This window comes from Diadema setosum, chromosome 9, assembly GCF_964275005.1.
Source record: "Diadema setosum chromosome 9, eeDiaSeto1, whole genome shotgun sequence".
Lineage (NCBI taxonomy): Eukaryota > Metazoa > Echinodermata > Echinoidea > Diadematoida > Diadematidae > Diadema > Diadema setosum.
The window spans coordinates 27,830,220-27,847,955 of record NC_092693.1 but is presented as its reverse complement, the minus strand read 5'-3'; the positions used below and the strand labels follow the sequence as shown (position 1 = coordinate 27,847,955).

The following is a 17,736-nucleotide window of genomic DNA, read 5'->3' as shown; positions in this document are numbered from 1 at the left end:
GCTACACCAGTAGGATTGTCATTTCTGGGCCCTGTTTTATGAAGAGTAAAATTTGATTATATAGCTGATTTCAACTGTAAGTCTATGGCAGCCTGTGTGGTAAGGAAATTTAAAATCGATTTTATCTTTTGATAAAATGGGGCCCAGGACATTCCTTGGACAAACCTCTGCAGGCTGTTCTTGTCCTACAATTCTTATGGAATACAATGTCGAACATTATACTAGTCAGTCAACAGACAGAAACTGGTAAACGTGAGAATGTATTTGTAGATATGATATGATAATCATGGTGATGATGTAACATTTTGTATGTTCCCTCCCTTGTCGGTAATCTACAGTACGATGATAAAGGGATAGTACAGTTTTGGTGGAGAAGGGAATTTAGGTTTTAACTTTGTGCAAATAATCAGAAACCATTTATATGATATATTGAAGAGCATACAATTTATTAAGAGGAATATATTTGATGAAAATCGGCTTTGAAATGACTGAGATATCCAAAACCAAAGAGGTCCTAATAAAAGGTGGGACCCTCTTTTATCAGGACCACTTTGTTTTGCTTTATTTTTGGATATCTCAGCCATTCACAGTGGATTTTCATCAAGTAAACTTACAGTTCTTTCTAGAATTGTATGCTCTTTCATATTTCATGTAAGCGGTTCATAATTATTTCCCAAAAAGTTAAATCCTGAATCCCCACCTCAACCAAAACTATGCCATACCATCTCTTTAACGCTGAAGGTGAGTAAGTGTACTTACATCAAACTCCACGTTGAAAGCTCCTTGAGGCAATACCGGCGGAGGATCTGGGAAACATACATTGCCTTCCTGAAAAGAAAAAAACAATTTGAAGCAAAAACAAAAACATGAATTATAAAATCTACTATCAATATCTTTGTGTTGACCAAGAAAAGTTGTTCGAGGACAGAGGATGTAATTCCCATGACAGTTCAATAGAAACTGTTGATGCAACTTTAAATGAATACTGTCTTAGCAGGGCGGATCCAGGAATTCTGTAATGTGGGGGCGCAACTAATATTTCTGGTACCACTTCCAGGTTTCATTTCATTTTTTTTTCTTTTTATTTCTTTTGTTTTTAACAAAAAATAAAGGGGAGCATGCTCCGGTTGCGCCCCCCTCTGGATCTGCCACTGCTTAGTGCTAGGAAATGTTTCTCATTCAGCATATTGCATTCATATCTAAACGATTAAAATACATGTATTTATTCTATACTTCCATCAGAAAAGTCTTGACAGTCTATTGAAGGTAATATTCATTTCAAGCAACTTTTTAGATCAAACATAAACTGCCCCAAGCACACAGTCCATTACTACATCTCCAAACAACCTTGTGACAGAGATAATACCAAATGAATGAGTTGGTATTTCAAAAATTTGGAAAAAAAAATTGTAACAATTTCTTCACAGACCATTTTCAGAGGTCAGTATTAATGTCTAATACTCACAGAAATTCTGTAGAATTTTGTTTCACAATGCACCATGCGCAAACATTTATATCTCTGCCACATCAGGACCGACAGCAAGCAGCTTACCTGTGGGCAAGTACAGGTTCCTGTCACAGCAATAAAACTCTGGTGGCAACGTTCACATCTGGAATCAAACAGAGAGTTTCAGTTTGAGTAACATGCACTACTACATGTTCTTTTTTGAAGGGGTGGATGAAAGTGAAAAAGGAATTTGAGAGCTTGAGGCAGATTTGATATATATTGTGGTGAGATTGATTGGTTCAATCATTTTGTATTTTCACCTTTCTTCCCTCAGGCTGGCGTATATCCTTCTTCTTTTTGTCTTTGAAGCTGGAGAATTCATCATGGTAAATGTTTTAAATGTTTCGTATGATTACATTTATACCATGATATCTTCTACATATAGCCTACAACCATATATTACTATATAATCATTGTACATATGTGTGTGTATATATGTATTTATACATACACATGTAGTATTTATATATTACATAAGATCATCTGTGTAAGCTACAGGATAACCTTAGCATTGAAAAGGTTCAGGGGCATTTGTTAAATGCAGGATCTGTCAACAAAGCTATACCGCATGTCCCCCCAAAAAAATCACAACGGTACCCTCCACAATGATAGCTTTAAGAATAGTGAATCAATCCAAACACAATTTCAGGGTAAAAACCTAACTCGTTGCCAACACCTTACAGAAAACCCCCTTTGATTTGCTTCAATGGTCAAAGAGAAATGAGGAATTTTGTAGAGGATGTCAGGAATCTCTTCCCTCCAAGTTCTGTCTATTGTATTCACACACAAGATCATCGAAGTGCTAAACTTGGATGAATCAGACTCATGACATGCTTTACAACAATCCACATTTCTCTGTGACCGCTTAACCAAATAGGATGGGGTTTTCTGCAAAATAGAGCTAAGATGTTATATTTTAAGACCCTGAAGTAGCATTTAGACAGTTTATCAATGCGAAAATCTGATTGTAATTTTTTTGGGGACATACTGTAGTAAGCTAGTTACACTACTGAAACATGTTGCCCAGCGGTCATTCTGCACAGTTGTACAGTGGAATGGAAATCAGAGGTCGCTGGTCTCTTTAGGCAGGTGGCCACTATACACAGGTTCTTAATTACAAGTTTTCACTGCAGGGGATTCCCATGCAGTCACTATGGGCAGGTTGTCATTATACACATTATACAATTCGCGAAAGTTTAATGCCAAAGAAAATGACCGTCAGCTCCAATTCACAAAAGTTCCATGCCACAAATGTTTCTGGTTTTGCAGTATGTGGTGTCTTCTGGAGTGTTAAAAAGTTTGGTCATATGAAGAAAAAAACTGGACTCACTGCAGGTCCTCACTATCTGGCTGGGTCTTGGCTGCACACAGCACACATGTCTTGTTGGCTTGAAGCTCACCTGTGATGCTGTACTCCACTGCAAAGAAGAGAGGTATGACAAGTAAAATCTGCTGCTTTTGACCAATACTATACTGAACTACTGCATCAAGACAACACATTTCTACGCACTCTTTAAACTTCACAAATTCTTTGCATCCATACAGTCACATTCTAAAACTTGCCGCTATCATACTAGAAACCAATCTATGCTTTGCCTGTGAAGAGTACATCAGTTATTACACATCGTTTTTAAATTTTCAATTCTGTGTAAAGAGAAGAGGTTTCCTGCTTGCTACATGACAAACACTGGTAATAAATGTGAGAAAAAGGCAGTACAAACAGGGCTCAATATTAGGGGTGGCCCAGTGGCCCAGGGTCACTAAAAATAGACGTCTGATCACGAAATTTCCAAGAAACACTTAAATTGCAAAATGGATTGCTATGTTTCCATTTATTTTGGGCCACCAAAATTTCAGATTCAAAGTTTTTAGTAGTCCGAGTGGGCCACCAGAGAAAAAATGTCAGTTTCCAGCCCTGACAAAGGCAAACACATCATCTATTGAAAGCAAGTTAACCACAGGATATGATATCATGCATGGATGCGTCAAATCTAAGAATGTCAATTTCTCTGCCCCTCCCCCCCCCCATTTTTTTCCTTCAAATCATACTGCATCTTTAAACCTTGCACCACATCAGTGTAATTATAGTGTAATTATGGTATGTGACCCCCCCCCCCCCCCCATCACATGATCTTGCATAGCAAGTGAGAAAATCTACACGTGTAGTTACACCTTTTTCAGCATGAATGTTGAATACTCACCACCAATCTCACCGGCTCCACAAGAAGCACACTCCGTGTTGACCGGGTTGATGGTGCATCCAATGCACTCCCACCCATCAGATGTAGCCCTCTGGTGAGATATTTGTCATTAGTACGCATTTCATGATAAAGAAAAGAGCACTCTTAAGTCATTACCTTTACCTTTACCGAAGATACTGAAAGATTGCTGCATAGCAGCAGTAGGGCTTCCAGGTCTATCCTCTTCTGTCTAATCTCTATCATCCCCACTTATTGATGGGTGTTTACTTGTTCAGTTTAAAAGAAAGGCAAGGCAAGGCAGACAGGCTGTTTGTAATTCATACTGCTCATCACAGGTCAGAGTTGACTACATTGTATTATGTTTACTTACATGACCTTCGGTACATTAAGACTGAAAACCAATAAATGACCTGTACTCTTTTAAGATTTGATCAGGAATATTGCAATCCAAACTAGGTAAATTTAGGATAGGAAGAGTAATCCTCTACCTACATAAGTTGCAAGCATGTGAGATAACATTTGAATGTGAAGTTACACAAGTTCTAAAAGCAGCTTTAAAAATTTGACCCCCTGAGTAATTCAGTGAATGTTTGCCCAAAATAAGATACATTCCAGTACCCAAGATTTAAACCTTGCTCCTTTTTGCCTTTTTCATGATGGGCAATGATATGCCTTTACAAGCTGTATGTCTTTGCTCCACAATTATGAACAGCTGTCCAAATTACTAATTGTGAAAAGTTTATCCATATGATCACTGATGTTAACCTTTTCTGTACGAGATACTCAAATCGCCTCACTTTTTTATTGGATCCACAATGTATGTTCCTGTACATCATGGGTTAGGAATATTTGCAAAATGATATTAGCTTGGTCAGTTTACCCGATCAACACAAGGATCATGAACGAAAAAATAAAAGTGAAACATCCTACCTCCCCAGCTGGACAGGGTGTGCACAGCACCTCTGGTCCCCCATTATTTGAAGTCATCTTGAAGTAGGGCGTACACTGACATGAAAACCCTGGAAAATACAAATGTGTACATTGTAAACTTATGTAGCAAAACTGTGTGTCAGCTGTCCTGAAAACAGTAGGCTGGACATGGCTGGCATTGCCCTTTGTATAACTGCGACCAGCCCCAACACGCAGTGTTGGGGCTGCGCATTGTAGCAGATATGATCACGACAGGCGAAGTATAGCGCCTAAATATCAATATGAGATCGCAAAAATTCTGTAATATGAAGACTTACAGGTGAAGTTATAATGTTGAAGACTGACTGCGTTCAACTTTTGGTCCTGCCAATATTCCATTTCTGCTCGAATTGATGAGTTAAATACGACTCGGTTGAAAGGAACTTGGGAGAACGACATCTTATACAGTCAATGGATTTGAAACTTGTGCGCATGCGCTGGCCGTCAAGTCATCTGTACAGCTGTAGCTTTATGACAAGGCCGTATCATACTGTTGTGGCAAACCCTCTCGCTGTATATTGCGTTGCTTTCTGGGTGGGTACACGCGCAGGCCTTGTCAGAAGGCTAAAAGCATTGCGATTCCGCCCAGCACATGAATATTTACGTGCGCAGTGTACTGCATACTGATTTTGAAAATGGTGAATGGGATGGGGAGCTAGGAGATGGACCTGTAAAAAAAACGTTTTTTCAAGATCATTGGACAGGTGTGAACAAGAACAAGGTGAACGTATGGTAGGAATTAGATAAGAATCTTATGTATACAGTGAAACCCCGTTATAACGAGGTCCGTGGGACCGGCGATATTACCTCGTTATAACCGGTACCTCGTTATAACCGTACGCATCAAAAACAAAGAAAAACATAAGCACGAAATCATACCCGTCAATCAAATTTATAAGAACATCCTTTGCGTTGTTATTACACAATTATGGATCGTTATTATTGAGACAATAAAGGGAAATTATTTGTGAATTGATACATAAAAAAGACGGAAAAGTGGGGGTTGAAATGCGTTAATTCTTTATTTTTCTTCCAAAAATCTCTTCTCATAATAGTTCACATAAAGTATTTGAGAAGTAGGCCTAGTCGGCAAGATCATATTATTCGTGATTCTTTCTACACCTATCTCTTCCTCTTGTATCGAACTATTGTATAGAATACGTTTGTTAAGTTTTTCTAAACACCAGCGCAAAATGAGTAACATTATACATGCATTGTTTATCGTAACTTACGAGGTATGTTATACTGTTGGTGCCCAGCGGGAATGCGATGATTTCTGAATCATTTCCGCTGTAATCCTATACAATGTATGATCGTTGCGTCCGAAGGGATTAAAAAAAATTCGTTCTTTATTTTCTTCCAAAAATCTTTTCGCGTTTTGTACACCCGTTCTTGAAAAATACGCGACAAGGTTGAATTTGGAATGTTGTGATCATTTTGCGCAAATCTGTACCTCATAGACCATTCTGAAAGAAAGAAATTCTTCATTGTGAAATGCAGTTTTAAATGATAATGAACAAACGCAGATCTATTCAAACTGTTAAATGCGTTTGTTTCTTTTTCGGAACACCAACTCAATTAAGTAGATGAACATGCGCTATTCAACTATTTTTACGCTACTGTCACTCGGCGGGATTGCGATGATTTCATTAATTATTTCGGTTTTAATCATACACACTCATATCTATGTATCATTTGTTATTCAACTATTTTTACGCTACTGTCACTCGGCGGGATTGCGATGATTTCATTAATTATTTCGGTTTTAATCATACACACTCATATCTATATAATCATTTGTTACATGATAATGAACAATCCCAGATCTATTCAAACTGTTAAATGTGTTTGTTTCTTTTTCCAAACAAGGACTCAAGTAGATTAACATGCGCTGTTCAACTATCAGTACGTGACTATTTTTACGCTACTGTCACTCGACGGGATTGCGATTTCGGCTTTAATCATACACACTCATATTTATATACTCATTTGTTACATGATAATGAACAAACGCAGATCTATTCAAACTGTTAAATGCGTTTGTTTCTTTTTCTGAACACCAACTCAATTAAGTAGATTAACATGCGATATTCAACTATTTTTACGCTACTGTCGCCCGGCGGGATCGCTATGATTTCATTAATTATTTCGGCTTTAATCATTATACATTCATAATAGCTACTTGCCAGCAAAACAACTGGAAGTCGGAACTAAAAATGGAAAGGGTATAATGATGAGTTGCACACGCATTTCAATATTATTGTCCATTTTGGCCACGAGTGTCGCTACATGAAAAGTTTTTGAATGCGTTATATTTTTTTTTTTCTCTCGTTGCGCTGTGGTCTGACCTATCACGCACGCGTATCTCGCGAAAAACAAAATCGAATGATTTTATTCAATAACTTAGTAGGAACATCGGAAGGTATTTCTGTGTCTTATTGCGTGGTTAAGAAGAAAACATGAACTACTCTGCAAAACGGGAAAGAGACATGGACAGCGTGAATTTGGTTTTCAATGTTCCGTTTGTCGCGTGTTTGAAAGCGGCAAGTCAGGAAATGGAACCTCGCAAAAAAAGAAAATGGAATGATTATGATGTGTTATGTGGTTTAACATGGAAAGAACCGTGTAGGACCTACTCGGTTATTCGTCACTGATAATGGATGGTAAAGAAGGATAACGGTGGGACTGAAACATGTTTGTTTCCGAGTCTTCATGCTTCAGATAGTACATGTAGATATCGAGACGGGACGGGCACTTGTGCAGTGCGTTACTGCGTTCTACACATACGTAAAACGGAGATCGTAAAAGTGAAATCGCTTTTCAATGTATCGTTCGTGGCGTGATTGAAAGCGGCAGGTCAAGAAATGGAACCTCGTTATATCCGATCAAATTGCTTATGTTTTTCTTTATCATGATGCACCGAAAATATCCTCGTTATAACCGGAATCTCGTTATAACCGAACTCGTTATAACCGGTTCGTTCTGCCATAGGTTTACACGCAAAGGAAAACGGGACCGACGCGATCACCTCGTTATAAGCGGTTCCTCGTTATAACCGAACTCGTTATAACGGGGTTTCACTGTACTATAAAAGTAAGTTTTTTTCTAGTGAAATTCGAAACTTACGGAGGCGCGAAAATCTGTGACAGACTGTGTATGTTTTTCAAGCTTACCGATATAGCACTCTATTGACTCAGGACGCTCCCACAGTGTGTAACTGTGTACACGGAGCGTCCCGGGGTTACCCTTTGTATTGCATGAAGAACAAGTTGAAGTAATTTAATGCAAATTCTGCCTATAAAGATATTGACGATTTCCCATGGGCCATGGTAAGGAATTCACTCAGCTTTCAAGTTGATCTCACTACCAACGCCAGCCAGTACCAGCAGATGCAGCACTACAAGTGGTAATTTAGTAAATTTTATAGAAACTGCTACATTCTCAACATATAATCACGATAATGTGGATATATAACGTTAGCGTAATAGAGCTCGGCTTTAACATTAGATTTAACGTTACAGGTACTGAGTATACTCAGTAGTGCCCTAGTGGGCCGTAGACGTCTAGTTCTAGAGTGTTACAATTTTTATTTTCCACACCCTAATTTAAAGCCAATAGGTTTGCCTTGTGTCGTTTTGCATATTTCCTGTAAGGCTGTATTATGTACACATCTTATCACTGAAATTTCACGAAATTCTGCTAGCAACAAGGGCAAGGAAAAATGCTCAAGATTCTAAAGGAATCAAATATTCAGTCACAAATACCGAATTTCGAGGCTATCGGCGTAATGAATGAAACGAGAACGATGTCGGGATTTAGTTGTGCGCTAAAAATTCATCCACACCCTGCACAGGTCGCATGATCGCAACATACAGAAAAATAAAGCAATGGGACTAAAAGGTGAAAATCTGAGCAATACTTTACCATCAGTGGCTGGCACTTGATTCTCGCCACATGCATCACAGTTTAGCTCCACAAAGTCGTAATATTCTCCATTATTATTACACTGATCTTTCGTTACATAAGGAAACGAATAAGATGACACAGTCGTTGTTAAAACCGCAATTGCAAGAAAATATTTCACCAGAAATGTCAGCAATGGTGCCATTGTCGCTCCAAATTGTTTAGATCTGTTTGTGTGTAAAATCAACTGCGATATGTTCTCTCCACTAAGTAAGTGAGCCAGAGCATGCACGAGGTAAGGTTGCACCATAATACACCTCCCACTGCTTTGCTCTGTGTAATAAATAAATTAACGAATACATAGATGAGCTAAAACACGAGTATACAGGGAGACACACGTGTAATAAACAAATGAATAGATGAATGAGATAAAATACGAGTAGATTCAAGATTCAAGTAAATGCATTGTAAATTGGTATGCTCTCATGCAAGCATAAAAATCATCTTAACAGTCTCCAAATATACAAACATTATACAAATATACAAAAGGGAATAGAGAGTAGCCTATGCAGAATATTCATTGGAATTCGTTTTTTGTTATTATTTGTCTAGCGTCATAGGCTGTATGACTCGTGGATGGGCTGTACGACTGGTGGGTGTCGAACTTATGATGTGCACCCACGAGTTACTGAATAAAATTCATTTATTTTTAAGAAGGTTTAAAGACAATTTGTTTGACCTTATTCAGTGGAGATGTTCTTTAAGTTATAAATTTAGGGTATCCACAAAAGTGTGAGGATCTCGGATGCAAAACGAAACAAAAACAAAACAAAACAAAAACAATGCTTTAGTTGTCTGAAGAGCTAAAACAATGGTTACAGCTCGTTATTCCGAAGGTTCGTTATTCCGAAGGCTCTTTATTCCTAAGATTCGTTATTCCGAAGGTTCATTGTTCCGAATTTCATTTTCAGATTAACCAATCTTAGGAATAACGAACCTTCGGAATATCGCCACAAATTTTCGGATCAACGAACCCTTTTTCATTTTCGGAGTAACAAACCTCTAGGTATAGGGAATTTGCGTGTTTCGGATTAACGACCCTTCGGAATAACGACCCTTCGGAATAGCGAACCTTCGGAATAACGAACAGCACCCAAAACAATATGGGTATATTTATGTCATTATGTACGTAATGAACAACAGAGACCCCAGTAGACTGCCTTGGGGAACGCCACAATCTTTTAACCTACACAGACTGTTTGCTAGAGTTCTGACCAAATAAAGAAGCATATTGTTTGTGATCTCTTAGGTATAGCTCATATAAACCCATCTATTCGTTTATTATACCAGCTAGTCACAGTATAAAAGAGATGTCCACTTTATCATAAGCAATGAATTGTGTATTGGAGTCTGTATATATACAAGGCGAAATGAAAAATAAAAGATGTCCATTAGGGTTTGGGTTGTTACGGGTCGGGTCATCTCGAGGTCACATTACCCAGCCTTCACAACAAAGGCTGTTTAGAAGGCGTTTCTGTTGTGCTGCTTGAATACAACTAACTAGAAAATGAAAAAAACAAAACAAAACAAAACAAAAACAAAAAACATTAAGGTACGTTTTTGGGGGTGGAGGTTACATGAAAAGTGGACTCTATGATTCCTTCATCGTGTCCGATCATGTCACATTCGTATAGTCCAATCATCTTAATATACTGAAGGTGTGTTGCAAGGATAATCATATTTCTCAAGACAGAAATTTCCGTATAGTACCTCTCCAGTCATATCAAATAGAGTTAATTGAAAAAAAAAAAAAAAGTTGTTGGATATTAAATAGAAATAATATGCTTTGTTGTCATTGCTTGGAGCCATTTGTTTTCAATGCACCCACAAGAAACATGGAAGGATCTCTAGGATGAAAGATTTCTTTCTAAACAGTTGAAAATTTTGACCATTTCGATCCCTACGGACCAAACAGTTATATGGTGTACGTGGCTGATTGACTGTGAAGAAAATCTCACGAAAGTCAGGATTATGATTGCACGCATGAAAACCTGGAACCGAGGTTGTTACCTAGAAGCGGGAAGCGCGTTATTGATCCAAAAGGTCGCGCTGCGCTGTTGAAGCATCTCTATTTCCTCTCGATAACCGCCATCAACTGGTGCAAGCTTGAGTGAAAGATTATGGGTGACATCTATGAGGTGAGATAATTAACAACCATTTCTCTGACATTTGGGTCTCGTGACCAGAATCGACAAGCTGTTCTTAGAGTAAAATTAACTGGCGATGTTTTGTGACATCGGCACTACGATAATGTCGGATATACACTGTTCAGTTGCATAGCATTTAATGTATACGTTGTACCCGCACCGGCGCACAGGCTGCACCTGTTGGTAGATGAAGAGCGAACAGGTGTCTCCCCGCGCCGCGCTCGTGCCCTCGCCTCAGATACGTTACATGTATTTTAACAGACCGACTACCAGTTAGTTGATCTTTGCTTGCTTTAGCACCCAGTATGATATAATACTGTACTACAAATGTATGTTCTGTCGTCGTGGATGATGTGTGTAGATTTTGAAGAATATGGGCTTGGGTTTTTGTTGTAAAAATTAAAGAATCAGGCAATCAAATTTTGTGCCTTATATATGAGTGGCAGTGTACATGGAAGTCTCCATATGGGCTAGGACTCTAGAGAGAGCGAGAGTGATTGTACACAAAAAGGCTTGGTATGGTAAGAGTAAGACTAATTACTTCTTTAGCTGAACTAATCACAGGGCAACCAATCTCTCAATTGCAATATGTTTTCTTGTTTGTGATATGAAGAAAAATGATGGGAATGCCTCACAAAAAAGGATTATAATGTACATTGTCATTGTATACCCCAAACTGAAAAGCCATGGGTTGAACTTGGAGGATGAAAAAGATCAAGCACAAACAATGTGACAAAGAACACGTATGTAGTATATAATGTAGTATCTACCCATTAGTCGACATTTCATACTTTTCAAACATTATTTCCACCTAAGGAATGAGATAGATTTCTGGCAACCGCTAGATTCTTGTACATCACCAGGCATTGCTCTGTTTAGGACCAACATATTTACTGGCCGATCAATGTCACACAACACACCAATAATCAATGTTTTGTCACAGACCAATTCATTCTGTGTGTAGTGAACAGCCAAGGCAACTCTAATCCTAACCATTTACCTAGACTCTGAAGTGTTATAATCATAGTGAGTTTCTCTGTCGTTTACCCTAATTTAATAGATATATCATTCTTGGTCATCTTTATTTTTTTTTTCATTCTCTTATATATTTAAAATGTTGGCAGATATACATAAAGGCAGCCTACAATGTACAGTGTACCAGTACATGTATATAGCCAAATAATGAAAAGCAAAAATACTCACCCAATAAACTAGACCAGTATTCAAAGAAAATTTCCACCTGTGCCTTTCTTGTAACATCATACAATGTACTCCCTCTTAACTTCTCAGAATTAGAAAGATTTATCATACAAAAGTATGGAAAAATAAAATGCAGTGGTGTGTGAAGATGAAAATTAGGGTCTAGGGCAATTACCCCATGGACAATTATCCCAGACCCTTCCCTTGACCCTAACCCTAATCATTATCCTTAACCTAATCCTAACGCTAACCCAGTCTCTAACCCTAAACCTAACCCTTACCCTAATCTTTACTCTAACCTTATCAGTTATCACTAACCAGTATTTAGCCTGAGGTTATTCTATTGTCCTCAAGGATAATTGCCCTGATTGAAATATACTATTGTCCTCAAGGATAATTGCCCTGATTATATTGTAGCAAAATCAAACACTTCTTACCAATTTATACTGTATATGCCATGTATTTCGCGAGTCGAGAAGTCCCGACGATTTCGCGAGTGGTAAAATTTGCGATTGTGGAGTCCTGTACTTAACTGAGAAATGTACACGTGTATATGTCACATCCACATCAGGATCAGAGTCAATATTTTCGCGAAATTTGCGAAAACAAAAACCGTGCAAAATATTTGGCGTATACAGTAATTCACCAATTATGTGTCATGATGTCTTTTTAATTCAATACATCATAATTTGTTGCATACAGGTTCAAGAAATTCTTAGATCAAGGCAGAAGAGGAATGGGCAGACCGAGTATCGAATCCGCTGGAAAGGATTTGGCCCAGAAGAGGATACCTGGGAGCCAGAGGAGAACTTGGTCTCCTGTGCAGACATCCTTGAAGACTTTAAGAAGAGACAATCACACCAGCAATTAGACAGTAAGACTGTTGAAGGAAGCCACAGTGACCAGCTGACCAGTCAAGACAGTAATTCTGAAGCATCAACCACCAGAAATTCCACAATGTTAACAAGAAGTCAAGTTTCCATTGAGACGCCTGGGCTGCTTAGAAGGAGCTTACGTGTACGACAGAGAAGTACACCCAAAGTTCAGAGAGTGCTTGGGCTGAAACACATGCCAACTGTCAGCAATCGTGATACAGTTGATGTTGATGATATCAATGACAAGGCAGAAAAGAGAATGGATTCAGTGAGTAATCATATATGTGTGTGTATATATATATATATATATATATATATATATATATATATATATATATATGTGTATATATATATATATATATATATATATATATATATATATATATATATATATATATAATACTTTTACGATAATGTTTTGAATAAAGATATGCCTTCGGGGTGTGTTCAGTAACCACACCCATGAATTGCAAAGTAAGATTTTTAATGTCATTCTTTTCTGATTGAAAACAATTCAACTTTCTGAATAAGTTGTTCTTCCTCTCTTTAAAACAGTAGTGCAGGGGCAGATGCATTTTGTCATACATTTGTGTGTGTGTGTGCAGGTGTTTATGTTCTTAATTGCATGAAGTTCTGCATCTTTTTTTTTAAATTAAATTATTGTAACTAGAACACTTTCTCATGGTCTAAACACTGTGTAGTTTGTATACTCAGTACTTCACAGTATGCTGTAACATTAGCATTATTTGATTTATTATTTTTATTATATAAAACAGATACAACAATTCATACATGACCCATAGTCACACTTCAGTAGTGATGCACTACTATTTTTACATGAAAAAACAACACATTAGAATGTCAAACAAAATGACATGCAGGATAATTCCCAGTAGACATAAGCTTAAGACTGAACCTCCGATTCATGTTCTTGATACTCTGTAACTAAAAGAAAATAGGGACAACTAAAACAAAACTGGTCCAAAAAATCAAGCAACATTACTTCCTATCATCATGAATCTGCCACTGTACAGGTTGATGATGCCCTGCTGTCCCAGTGTCGTCCTGTCCAGTGCAACAAGTGGGCAGCAATTGCCGGCCTGGTGTGTATCCTGGTAGGAGTGGTTCTCTTGGTGTCCAAGAACTTCATAGACTGAGGAATGTAGCCAGCTTTGATGTCCATGCTTCCATTTACCAAATGTTGGTATTTATGCACCCAAAGTCAAACATTTCAGATCATCCAGTGGTGAAGGTGCCGATGCTTTGTTGGCTACATGACAGTGACTACACTGCTCGAGTTTCCACCGTGATTTTATGAATACATTTTCATCTCAAGTGATAAATGGTTACATAAAAAAGGCATTTCAATGACTCTCATTTCCCAAATAGGGAGGAGGGGAAATCTACAACTGAAGGTATATATTGCGAGGGTAGATGTCTGATGCACAACAAGCATTTTTGATGAGTTTGTACCAGATAATGAACTGCACCTCACCTAGTCTTTATCACAGTTCAGGAGACAGACTGAATAGTGATCAGGATTCACATGTTCATTATCATCAGATCATCACAGAATGTTGTAAAATACAGACTAGAGGATCTTTAAGTAGAGAAAACAGGAGATGCAGCCAGTGCTCAAGAGTGGCTGCTGTAGTAAATGTACCCCATACTCATTACATCCCATTGATCCCAGGGACAGTGTCTCTCAGGCAGATAGTGCTGTTATACTGTCTGATAAAAGAGCTGTATCATCGCTGAACAGAGACAAGTTATCAAGTTGTCAGGGGGTCAATTGAGGACTCCCTTTGCAACCTTTGCAATCAAATCTTATCAATTATAAGCTGTACAACTGAAGAGTTTGTTCGCAAAAACCAATAAAAAAGTCCATATTTGCCAAATGGTGATATTTGCGATTAAAGGTCAAGAAAAATAAGGAGAATAATAAGAAAATTGTTGCTTCTTTTGACCATAACTTCAAAAATGTACCTTAATATGTAGTGACCAATATATCATTTGAAAGGTATTATTTTGTACTTTATGACAGAGACCATACTTCAAAATCTTCAAAAATGGACTTATCAGTTTTTGCGAACAAACTCTTCAACTGTCTTCAAACTTACTTCATGTTATCTACCTCTCGTTATTACATACAGTCGGTAGTTCTTATTTAATTTCTTTGGTTTGTTTGGGTTGATTTGGGTCACTTATGTAGAATTAGTCCTCAGCATATGGAAAAAGCAAATAATGTGATATTTTATCCCATAATGGATTGGGTGCTTTTCTTGTCCTTACCTCCTGGGGTAGAGTTAACACTGCCAAATCTACACACCTGTGTTTTTTAAATGTATTCATTTACAAACGGACAAAGCCTTTACATGTGTGATAATTTATACATGTATGACAGCTTTTGCTCCTCTAAACTGATTGCTGGTATACAGAATAACTTGAACAAGTCAAGCAAGTTCAGTCTTTCTTTTTTTTCCCTCTCTCTCTCTGTCTCTCTCTTCATCAAGCAAATAACCTAGCTATAGTTTAGCTAGTTAAATACGTATATGTACAGTACGTATCTTCCTTTCTCCACTTGGGGCTTGATTTCTGCAGAGTTGACTACAGTATATTTATGAAATCCCTGTGTGTGTTAAGAGTACTTCATATGATTATCTTCTTTGAAGCTAAAACAAAATGTATACAATCAGGTTGTCAAGCTTAGGAGTATCCTGGAAAAGGTAGAAGAAATCAAAATGGATGAAATGGAAGTGATTAAGTGTGAAGTGAACTTTTGTTCAGAGGATTGTGAAAGTTGCAGTGCAGGTATAGCCACAAGAGATTAAGAATATTCTCAAACACTCCTCATTTTACCCACTGACCAAGATTACACTCATTTTATCTCGATTGTTACATCATGTTCAAAATCATTTCTGTACACAGCCATAAAATCAGATGAATTAAATAGCAAACATTTTGTCAGGCGGAGACATCAAATGGGACAGTTTTGAAGTACTTACAACTACATGTAACTCTATATCATGCCAAAATTAAATTTTATGATGATTTGTGACCAGGTTTGTAGGAGACTGTTTTGCAGTGGGTTGCAGCTAATGTCATTGTTTTGTGAAATCTTGTGAAATTTTAAAATACTTTTTCTTACACTAGTTTCTACTTTGATGAAATCTTTACCCTGTTTACATTCATGTGATTTTACTCTATACAGCCAACTTATACATGGTGCAGAAGTATACTTCCTTGCTTTGCCTCTCTCATCAGTTTTTCTGTGTGGACAAACCATAACTGCCTTCATGTTTTATATTTGTAAATATTTAAGAAAATGGCAATATATATCCATGAGTACTTCCTTTTTACATGTAAAGTGTAAATTCATGAACATAGATGTTCTGAATTTTGTTTTGTATTCAGAATGATATATAATAAATGTTAACATGTGCCTTATTCAGCACACAGTCTTCAGGAATTTGTACAATCAGAGGAAGAGAAATGAAATATTTTGTGCTTCTTGTCTTCTTTGTAACTGTCGCTGGACTGATGGAGTATGACTTAATACACACACACACACATACATACATATACATGTATATATACATACATAAAGTTGTTAGATTACATTGTAGTTGAAAAAATATTGCAATATTTTTGGGTAAAAGTGAAGTAATAAAATCATTAAATATATATAATATATATATATACAGTTAAACTCGCCTAAGTCGACGTCGCATATGTCGAATAATCGCGCAAGTCGAAGATTTTAAAAAGTCCCGATTTTTCCCCATTGACTTACGTGTATTAATTCACTCACAAGTCGAAATTTTTAAGTCGAATACTCGCCTAAGTCGATGAAATTCCAAGAACACTTTCACGGAAAAACCATTGAATTCACTGTGCCTAAGTCGAATAAGATTTTATTGTGTAATAAATCACTGTCAAAATCACGAGACGCCAGTTTTTGTTTACATACAGTATATACAAAAAGAAACTTTGCGTTAATAAACATTAACGTTTCATTAACGCAAGCGGTTTCACCTGAATTATTATTAACGCCAACTAACGATCGGGAAAATTAACGTTTGTAGTAACGATGAGTAACGATCCCAAGCGCAAATTAACGATGTTTCGTTGACATTAACGATAGGTAGAACTCACACGAGATTTTGGTTTCCGTTACCCAGACCTGGTAGCCCCTGCCGAGTGTAGCGATCTATGCCTTATATACTTAGCGGAGTGTTTTCGCGAATCGAATCACGATTTCGCGAATGGTTAATATGCGACCAGTGTCACCAAAAACGCACGCCGGGCCACCAAAAAAAACACCAAAAAACAAAAAACAAAAAACCCGGATGTTTGCCTTCAGTTTTGGAAATGAACAGCGGTAACAATCGGCTCCATAAGATGCCTGAATAAATGTAAGATGTTTGCTCTTATTTTTGGAAGTGAATAACGGCAATATTCATTGTGGATAAAGTGTCTTGCTGAGGGGCAAATATCGGGCACACCGCTCCAGCTCTCGGCTCCAGAGTAGACAACATACATGTACATTATACATGTGTACGCGTGGTGTAACTGTAAGTCGATTTTTTTCGACTTACGCACAAGTCGAAACTCGCCTTAGTCAATGTGTTTTGCTCAGTCCCGAGAAGATCGACTTATGCGAGTTTAACTGTATAATGAAAAATCAAGAAATTAACTAGTAATGCATTATTTCGCCAATAAAGAACAAGTTTATTGTACTCAAATTTTTGGTGGCCTCCACCTTCTTCAGGAGTCTCGACGGGGAATGAGGGTACATGTACATGTACCAAACACAAATTGAACATGAAGAGTGCACACTCATATACAGACTTGGTTGCTATGAGAGTGCGCAC

At 37.6% G+C, this 17,736-nt stretch overlaps 2 protein-coding genes across 2 annotated transcripts in view; one reads left to right on the top strand and one right to left on the bottom strand.

The window, feature by feature from the left end:
- Positions 1–8,785, bottom strand: part of LOC140233272 (meckelin-like) — a 34,736-nt gene extending 25,951 nt beyond the window's left edge. Inside the window, exons 1-6 of the mRNA XM_072313383.1 lie at positions 8,602–8,785; positions 4,639–4,727; positions 3,709–3,799; positions 2,838–2,925; positions 1,553–1,610; positions 760–828 (exon numbers count right to left, since the gene is read on the bottom strand). Coding sequence (XP_072169484.1) covers positions 760–828; positions 1,553–1,610; positions 2,838–2,925; positions 3,709–3,799; positions 4,639–4,727; positions 8,602–8,785 — 579 coding nt within the window. The remainder of the gene's footprint in view (positions 1–759; positions 829–1,552; positions 1,611–2,837; positions 2,926–3,708; positions 3,800–4,638; positions 4,728–8,601) is intronic.
- A 1,975-nt stretch (positions 8,786–10,760) lies between these two features.
- Positions 10,761–14,019, top strand: LOC140233191 (uncharacterized). Its single transcript, XM_072313304.1, has 3 exons — positions 10,761–10,778; positions 12,690–13,130; positions 13,897–14,019. Exons 1-3 carry the CDS (start codon positions 10,761–10,763, stop codon positions 14,017–14,019), a joined length of 582 nt encoding a protein of 193 aa, XP_072169405.1.
- The last annotated feature ends 3,717 nt before the right edge of the window (positions 14,020–17,736 follow it).

What these genes read in the sequence shown, in the direction of transcription:
- LOC140233191 (XM_072313304.1), top strand. An exon ending in CAGAAAAGAGAATGGATTCA is followed by an intron (nt 13,131 to 13,896) that starts GTGAGTAATCAT and finishes GCCACTGTACAG; the next exon opens with GTTGATGATGCCCTGCTGTC.